We start from the raw sequence: 8,766 nt of genomic DNA on the forward strand, positions 1-8,766 counted from the left end.
CAACTCCACAGCCTGAACCCCTTCAGAGCTATAGCCGGCACAACATAACATGCGTCAAATGATCGTAACTGAGCATGACCTTCGCGTTAGTTCCACTCCTCTTATTTCCCCTCTTCGGAAATGCCATTTCTGTTTTCCCCAATTTTCCTCTCACAGGCGGGTTCCTCTTCCTTGAGAATGAGAGAAGAGGCTCGAGAGAAAGGAGATAAAAGGAGAGAGCGAAGAGGCTTGTGATTACATCGGGCGGGGTCCTCTTCCTTGGGGAAGAGAAGAGGAGACACGAGGAGAGAGCCTCGAGAAAGAGGAGACAATAAGAAAGACAAGAGGAGAGAGCCTCGAGAAAGAGGAGACAATAAGAGAGAGCGAAAAGGCTTGATTTCATCGGCGGGTTCCTCTTCCTTGTGGAAGAGAAGAGGAGAGAGCGAAGAGGCTCCAGAAAGAGGAAACAAGAGGAGACAGCAAAGAGGCTCCAGAAAAAAGAGACAAGAGGAGAGAGCGAAGAGGTTCGAGAAAAGAGGAGACAAAAGGAGAGAGCGAAGAGGCTTGTGATTTCATCAGCGGGTTCCTCTTCCTTGGGGAAGAGAAGAGGAGACAAGAGGAGAGAGCGAAGAGGCTCGAGAAAGAGGAGACAAAAGGAGAGAGCGAAGAGGCTCGAGAAAGAGGAGACAAAAGGAGAGAGCGAAGAGGCTGGATAAAGAGGAGACAAAAGGAGAGAGCGAAGAGGCTTCTGATTTCATCGGCGGGTTCCTCTGCCTTGGGAAAGATAAGAGGACCCAAGAGGAGAGAGCGAAGAGGCTCGAGAAAGAGGAGACAAAAGGAGAGAGCGAAGAGGCTCGAGAAAGAGGAAACAAAAGGAGAGAGCAAAAGAGGCTCCAGAAAGAGGAGACATGAAGAAAGAGCGAAGAGGCTCGAGAAAGAGGAAACAAGAGGAGACAGGGAAGAGACTCGAGAAAGAGGAAACAAGAGGAGACACCAAAGAGGCTCCAGAAAGAGGAGACAAGAAAGAAAGAGCGAAGAGGCTCGAGAAAGAGGAAATAAGAGGAGACAGGGAAGAGACTCGAGAAAGAGGAAACAAGAGGGAGAAAGCGTAGAGGCTCAAGAAAGAGGAGGAGACAAAAGAGCGAAGAGGCTAGTGAAAGAGGAGGAGACGAGAAGAGAGAAGAGGCTCCAGAAAGAGGAGGCAAGTGGAGAGGGAGAATAGGTTCGAGAAAGAGGAGGAGACAAGATGAGAGAGAAAGAGAGAAGAGGAACAATAGTCATCCCAAGAGCATCTCTTTCCCACGAGCTTATTTTTCTCCCATCATTAACACTCTCTCTCTCTCTCTTCTCTCTCTCTCTCTCTCTCTCTCTCTCTAGCTTGTTTTTTCGTATTTTTGCCACTGACGAAGAGGGAAAATGCAAGGACGTAGAATGTAATATCAGTACAAAGGATTATTCAATAGATAAACAAGTATAATTAATCCCCTCTCTCTCTCTCTCTCTCCTCTCTCTCTCTCTCTCTCTCTCTCTCTCTCCTCTCTCTCTCTCTCTCTCTCTCTCCTCTCTTGTTTTTCGTGTTTTTTCAACTCACGAAGAGGGAAAATACAAACACAGAAAATGTAATCACAGGACAAAAGATAAAGAAGTATAATCAAAGCTCTCTCTCTCTCTCTCTCTCCTCTCTCTCTCTCTCTCTCTCTCTCTCTCTCTCTCTCTCTCTCTCTCCAGCTTGTTTTTTCGCATCTTTGCCATTTCCTGTACTCTTTTGTCCGTTGTGATTTTTCCCCCTCGTACCCTCTTCCCTCGTCTAAGCTGACTCCCCTCACCTCCGTCTATGATCCAACACTTGGAGTCTTTCCACACAACATCGTCTCTACGACTTTTCATTTCAGCGAACAAATATATTCACTCGTTGCTCCTTTCCTCTACACTTTCCTTGTATTGTTACCTGTCCCCTATATGGGAAGTTGCTAGTAGTACCTTTTAATAATGCCTTCCAATTCTCTTTACGGGAAGTTGCTATTAGTTCTTTTAATAATGTTCTCCAAATCTCTTTATGGGAAGTTGCTATTAGTTCTTTTAATAATGCCTTCCAATTCTCTTTTACGGGAAGTTGCTATTAGTTCTTTTAATAATGTTCTCCAAATCTCTTTATGGGAAGTTGCTATTAGTTCTTTAATAATGCCTTCCAACTCTCTTAATGGGAAGTTGCTATTAGTTCTTTTAATAATGTTTCCAAATTCTCTTAATGGGAAGTTGCTATTAGCTCTTTTAATAATGTTTTCCAATTCTCTTTATGGGAAGTTGCAATTGGTTCTTTTAATAATGCCTTCCAATTCTCTTTATGGGAAGTTGCTATTAGTTCTTTTAATAATGTTTTCAAATTCCCTTTATGGGAAGTTGCTATTAGTTCTTTTAATAATGTTTTCAAATTCTCTTTATGGGAAGTTGCTATTAGCTCTTTTAATAATGTTCTCCAAATCTCTTTAGGGGAAGTTGCTATTAGTTCTTTTAATATTTTTCAATTATCTTAATGGAAAGTTGCTATTTGTTCTTTTGATGTTTTCGAATTCTCTTAATGGAAAGCTCTTATTAGTTCTTTTAATAATGTTTTCAAATTCTCTTAATGGAAAGCTCTTATTAGTTCTTTTAATAATGTTTTCAAATTCTCTTAATGGGAAGTTGCTATTAGTTCTCTTAATGTTTTCCAATTCTCTTTATGGAAGTTCCTATTAGTTCTTTTAATAGTGCCTTCCAATTCTCTTTATGTGAAGTTGCTATTAGTTCTTTTAATAATGTTTTCAAATTCTCTTAATGGGAAGTTGCTATTAGTTCTTTTAATAATGCCTTCCAATTCTCTTTATGGGAAGTTGCTATTAGTTCTTTTAATAATGTCTTCCTAATTCTTTTAATAATGCCTTCCAATCCTCTTAATGGGAAGTTGTTATTAGTTCTTTAATGTTTTCCAATTCTCTTAATGGGAAGTTGCTATTAGTTCTTTTAATAATGCCCTTCTAGTTCTTTTAATAATGCCTTCCATTTCTCTTAATGGGAAGTTGCTATTAGTTCTTTTAATAATGCCTATCTAGTTCTTTTAATAATGCCTTCCATTTCTCTTAATGGGAAGTTGCTATTAGTTCTTTTAATAATGCCTTCCTAGTTCTTTTAATAATGCCTTCCAATTCTCTTTATGGGAAGTTGCTATTAGTTTTTTTAATAATGCCTTCCCAGTTCTTTTAATAATGTCTTCCAATTCTCTTAATGGGAAGTTGTTATTAGTTCTTTTAATAATGCCTTCCCAGTTCTTTTAATAATGCCTTCCAATTCTCTTAATGGGAAGTTGTTATTAGTTCTTTTAATAATGCCTTCCTAGTTCTTTTAATAATGCCTTCCAATTCTCTTAATGGGAAGTTGTTATTAGTTCTTTTAATAATGCCTTCCTAGTTCTTTTAATAATGTTTTCCAATTATCTTTATGGGAAGTTGTTATTAGTTCTTTTAATAATGCCTTCCATTTCTCTTAATGGGAAGTTGCTATTAGTTCTTTTAATAATGCCTTCCCAGTTCTTTTAATAATGCCTTCCAATTCTCTTAATGGGAAGTTGTTATTAGTTCTTTTAATAATGCCTTCCTAGTTCTTTTAATAATGTTTTCCAATTATCTTTATGGAAGTTGCTATTAGTTCTTTTAATGTTTTCCAATTCTCTTTATGGGAAGTTACTATTAGTTCTTTTAATAGTGCCTTCCAATTCTCTTTATGGGAAGTTGCTATTAGTTCTTTTAACAATGCCTTCCAATTCTCTTTATGGGAAGTTGCTATTAGTTCTTTTAACAATGCCTTCCAATTCTCTTTATGGGAAGTTGCTATTAGTTCTTTTAATGTTTTCCAATTCTCTTTATGGGAAGTTACTATTAGTTCTTTTAATAGTGCCTTCCAATTCTCTTTATGGGAAGTTGTTATTAGTTCTTTTAATAATGCCTTCCAATTCTCTTTATGGGAAGTTGCTATTAGTTCTTTTAATAATGTTTTCCAATTCTCTTTATGGGAAGTTGCTATTAGTTCTTTTAATAATGCCTTCCAATTCTCTTTATGGGAAGTTGCTATTAGTTCTTTTAATAATGTTTTCCAATTCTCTTTATGGGAAGTTGCTATTAGTTCTTTTAATAATGCTTTCCAATTCTCTTTATGGGAAGTTGTTATTAGTTCTTTTAATAATGCCTTCCAACTCTCTTTATGGGAAGTTGCTATTAGTTCTTTTAATAATGCCTTCCAACTCTCTTTATGGGAAGTTTCTTTTAACAATGCCTTCCAATTCTCTTAATGGGAAGTTGTTATTAGTTCTTTTAATGTTTTCCAATTCTCTTAATGGGAAGTTGCTATTAGTTCTTTCATAACGTTCTCCAATTCTTTTCCCTTACTTCACTCCTCCTCTTATCTCGAGGCCTCATTTCTCCATTACCATAATCTTAATTCTTTTTCTTTAATTCTTCGTAAAACTCCTACACATTGTCATTCTACTTTTCTTATTTACATCCTTCCTTTTCCTCAGTTATTCTCTTGATTTTCCGCTAGTCCTTATCTCTCTCATCTTCCTCATCTGTATCTTATATTCTCGTCTTTCTTGTGTTTTTTCTCTCATCCCAACCTCTGTCTCTTCTTAATTTCATTTCATTTCTTTTGATGTTGCCGCTCTTCCTTCATTCCAAGTTATTCATCAAATTTTCTTCTATATTACCTTTTTTTCTCTTCTCATTTTCCTTTATCGTCATCTGTTCCATTCTTATTCACCTTATTGTCATTTCATAATTTCTTTTCTCCTAGGTTTTATTCGATTTTCCATTATTCCCATCCATTACGTTCCTTATCTCATTCGCTACGTTCCTATCTTTCAATTACCATCTTATCTTTACCTTTCAATACCTCCATTCCATTCTTTCTTTCTTTTCTTAATTGTTCTCCATCTCTGTTTCATTTTCAATTACCTGTCTCTTTCATCCCCTCCCCCTTTCCTGAATGTTTTTTTTTTTTTTTACCTTTTCTTTCTCCCATTTCACTTTTCAATCCCTTCTTTATTCTTCACTTCGTCATCTATCTTCATTTATTTTTCTTATCAATCTTGATCTTCTAAGATCATTCGTATTAAAAAAAAAAAAAATTCTTAACTATTTTAATCTTCCCTTTCTCATCTACTACTTTCTTCAATCCCCTTTAGGTCCTTTCTTCATATCTTTAATGGTTAATTCTCATCTTATTGAACTTTCTCCAATATCTCCTCCTTTATTATCAACCATCATATATTTCTCAACTTCCTCTCCTTTACTTCCTTCTTCACAATCCATTTTTTCTTGTTATTCTTAGCTACCTCCTTTCTTACCCTCTGTCTGACTTCCCTCTCCTCACTTCTTCCTTCCCTCACCTCCTTTCTGAATTCCCTCTTCTCACTTCTTCCTTCCCTTCCCTTCCCTTCCCCTTCTCATTCTCAGCTACCTCTTTTCCCTCTTCTATCTTCTTTATTCACTTCCCCTCATTCCCTCCATATTGCTCTTTTTCCTCCTCCTTTCCCAGTCGCCTTCCTTCCCCTACATCTAAATACAATCTTTTCACTTCTTTCTTCTTTTTATCAGCGATCTCTTTTCTTCCCCAAAGTCTTTACTTTCCCCTCTCGCTCTTCCTCCTTATCCTTTCCCTCTTCGGCCATTCCCGTTTGCCTTCTTATTCTCAGCTACCTCCTTTCTTGCCCTCCATCTAACTTCACTCTTCTCACTTCTTTCACTTCCCCTTTCCTCTTCTTATTCTCATTTATCTCCTTTCTTGCACTCCATCTAACTTCACTCTTCTCACTTCTTTCATTTCCCTTTTCCTCTTCTTATTCTTATTTATCTCCTTTCTTGCACTCCATCTAACTTCACTCTTCTCACTTCTTCGTTCACTTCCCCTTTTCCTCTTCTTATTCTCAGCTACCTCCTTTCTTCCCCTCCATCTAACTTCACTCTTCCCACTTCTTCTTTCACTTCCCCTTTTCCTCTTCTTATTCTCATTCATCTCCTTTCTCCCCTCCATCTAACTTCACTCTTCTCACTTCTTCTTTCACTTCCCCTTTTTCTCTTCTTATTCTCATTTATCTCCTTTCTTCCCCTCCATCTACCTTCACTCTTCTCACTTCTTCTTTCACTTCCCCTTTTCCTCTTCTTATTCTCATTTATCTCCTTTCTTGCCCTCCATCTAACTTCACTCTTCTCACTTCTTCTTTCACTTCCCCTTTTCCTCTTCTTATTCTTATTTATCTCCTTTCTTGCCCTCCATCTAACTTCACTCTTCTCACTTCTTCTTTCACTTCCCCTTTTCCTCTTCTTATTCTTATTTATCTCCTTTCTTGCCCTCCATCTACCTTCACTCTTCTCACTTCTTCTTTCACTTCCCCTTTTCCTCTTCTTATTCTCATTTATCTCCTTTCTTCCCCCTCCATCTAACTTCACTCTTCTCTCTTCTTCTTTCACTTCCCCTTTTTCTCTTCTTATTCTCATTTATCTCCTTTCTTCCCCTCCATCTACCTTCACTCTTCTCACTTCTTCTTTCACTTCCCCTTTTCCTCTTCTTATTCTCATTTATCTCCTTTCTTGCCCTCCATCTAACTTCACTCTTCTCACTTCTTCTTTCACTTCCCCTTTTCCTCTTCTTATTCTTATTTATCTCCTTTCTTGCCCTCCATCTACCTTCACTCTTCTCACTTCTTCTTTCACTTCCCCTTTTCCTCTTCTTATTCTCATTTATCTCCTTTCTTCCCCTCCATCTAACTTCACTCTTCTCTCTTCTTCTTTCACTTCCCCTTTTCCTCTTCTTATTCTCATTTATCTCCTTTCTTGCCCTCCATCTAACTTCACTCTTCTCACTTCTTCTTCACTTCCCCTTTTCCTCTTCTTATTCTTATTTATCTCCTTTCTTGCCCTCCATCTACCTTCACTCTTCTCACTTCTTCTTTCACTTCCCCTTTTCCTCTTCTTATTCTCATTTATCTCCTTTCTTCCCCTCCATCTAACTTCACTCTTCTCTCTTCTTCTTTCACTTCCCCTTTTCCTCTTCTTATTCTTATTTATCTCCTTTCTTGCCCTCCATCTACCTTCACTCTTCTCACTTCTTCTTTCACTTCCCCTTTTCCTCTTCTTATTCTCATTTATCTCCTTTCTTCCCCTCCATCTAACTTCACTCTTCTCTCTTCTTCTTTCACTTCCCCTTTTCCCTCTTCTTATTCTTATTTATCTCCTTTCTTGCCCTCCATCTACCTTCACTCTTCTCACTTCTTCTTTCACTTCCCCTTTCCTCTTCTTATTCTCATTTATCTCCTTTCTTCCCCTCCATCTAACTTCACTCTTCTCTCTTCTTCTTTCACTTCCCCTTTTCCTCTTCTTATTCTCATTTATCTCCTTTCTTGCCCTCCATCTAACTTCACTCTTCTCACTTCTTCTTTCACTTCCCCTTTTCCTCTTCTTATTCTTATTTATCTCCTTTCTTGCCCTCCATCTACCTTCACTCTTCTCACTTCTTCTTTCACTTCCCCTTTTCCTCTTCTTATTCTCATTTATCTCCTTTCTTGCCCTCCATCTACCTTCACTCTTCTCACTTCTTCTTTCACTTCCCCTTTTCCTCTTCTTATTCTTATTTATCTCCTTTCTTGCCCTCCATCTAACTTCACTCTTCTCACTTCTTCTTTCACTTCCCCTTTTCCTCTTCTTATTCTTATTTATCTCCTTTCTTGCCCTCCATCTACCTTCACTCTTCTCACTTCTTCTTTCACTTCCCCTTTTCCTCTTCTTATTCTCATTTATCTCCTTTCTTCCCCTCCATCTAACTTCACTCTTCTCTCTTCTTCTTTCACTTCCCCTTTTCCTCTTCTTATTCTCATTTATCTCCTTTCTTGCCCTCCATCTAACTTCACTCTTCTCACTTCTTCTTTCACTTCCCCTTTTCCTCTTCTTATTCTTATTTATCTCCTTTCTTGCCCTCCATCTAACTTCACTCTTCTCACTTCTTCTTTCACTTCCCCTTTTCCTCTTCTTATTCTTATTTATCTCCTTTCTTGCCCTCCATCTACCTTCACTCTTCTCACTTCTTCTTTCACTTCCCCTTTTCCTCTTCTTATTCTCATTTATCTCCTTTCTTCCCCTCCATCTAACTTCACTCTTCTCTCTTCTTCTTTCACTTCCCCTTTTCCTCTTCTTATTCTCATTTATCTCCTTTCTTGCCCTCCATCTAACTTCACTCTTCTCACTTCTTCTTTCACTTCCCCTTTTCCTCTTCTTATTCTCATTTATCTCCTTTCTTCCCCTCCATCTAACTTCACTCTTCTCACTTCTTCCTTCACTTCCCCCTTTTCCTCTTTTTATCATCAGCGATCTCTTTTCTTTCCCTCTATTCATGCAAGTCTTTACTTTCCCCGCTCACTCTTCCTCCTCTTCCTCCTCCTCTCCTTCCCCAGTTGTCTCCCTTCCCCTCTTCTGCAATTCCCCTTTGTCAAAATCAATTTTTCACTTCTTTCTTCCCTTCCCCTTTCCCTCTTTTTATCATCAGCGATCTCTTTTCTTCCCCAAGTCTTCCCTTTCCCCTCTCGCTCTTCCTCCTCCTCCTCCTCTTCTTCCCCATTCGTCTTCCTTCCCCTCTTCTGCAATTCCCCTTTGTCAAAATCAATTTTTCACTTCTTTCTTCCCTTCCCCTTTCCCTCTTTTTATCATCAGCGATCTCTTTTCTTCCCCAAGTCTTCCCTTTCCCCTCTCGCTCTTCCTCCTCCTCCTC

The 8,766-nt window shown here is 38.3% G+C and overlaps 2 protein-coding genes across 2 annotated transcripts; both read right to left on the reverse strand.

Moving 5' to 3' along the window:
* Window positions 1-6,017: 6,017 nt before the first annotated feature.
* On the reverse strand, window positions 6,018-6,503 carry LOC137624816 (uncharacterized). Its single transcript, XM_068355768.1, has one exon. It carries the CDS (start codon window positions 6,501-6,503, stop codon window positions 6,018-6,020), a length of 486 nt encoding a protein of 161 aa, XP_068211869.1.
* Window positions 6,504-7,232: 729 nt separating this feature from the next.
* LOC137624817 (golgin subfamily A member 6-like protein 22) lies at window positions 7,233-8,363 on the reverse strand. The gene has a single exon (XM_068355769.1). The coding sequence runs from the start codon at window positions 8,361-8,363 to the stop codon at window positions 7,233-7,235; it is 1,131 nt and encodes a 376-aa protein (XP_068211870.1).
* Window positions 8,364-8,766: the final 403 nt, after the last annotated feature.

Source organism: Palaemon carinicauda, chromosome 31 (assembly GCF_036898095.1).
Source record: "Palaemon carinicauda isolate YSFRI2023 chromosome 31, ASM3689809v2, whole genome shotgun sequence".
Taxonomy (NCBI): Eukaryota; Metazoa; Arthropoda; class Malacostraca; order Decapoda; family Palaemonidae; genus Palaemon; species Palaemon carinicauda.

Excerpts from the sequence above, each read along its gene's own strand:
- LOC137624817 (XM_068355769.1), bottom strand. The coding sequence starts at position 8,363 with ATGATAAAAAGAGGAAAAGGGGGAAGTGAAGGAAGAAGTGAGAAGAGT.
- LOC137624816 (XM_068355768.1), bottom strand. The coding sequence starts at position 6,503 with ATGAGAATAAGAAGAGAAAAAGGGGAAGTGAAAGAAGAAGAGAGAAGA.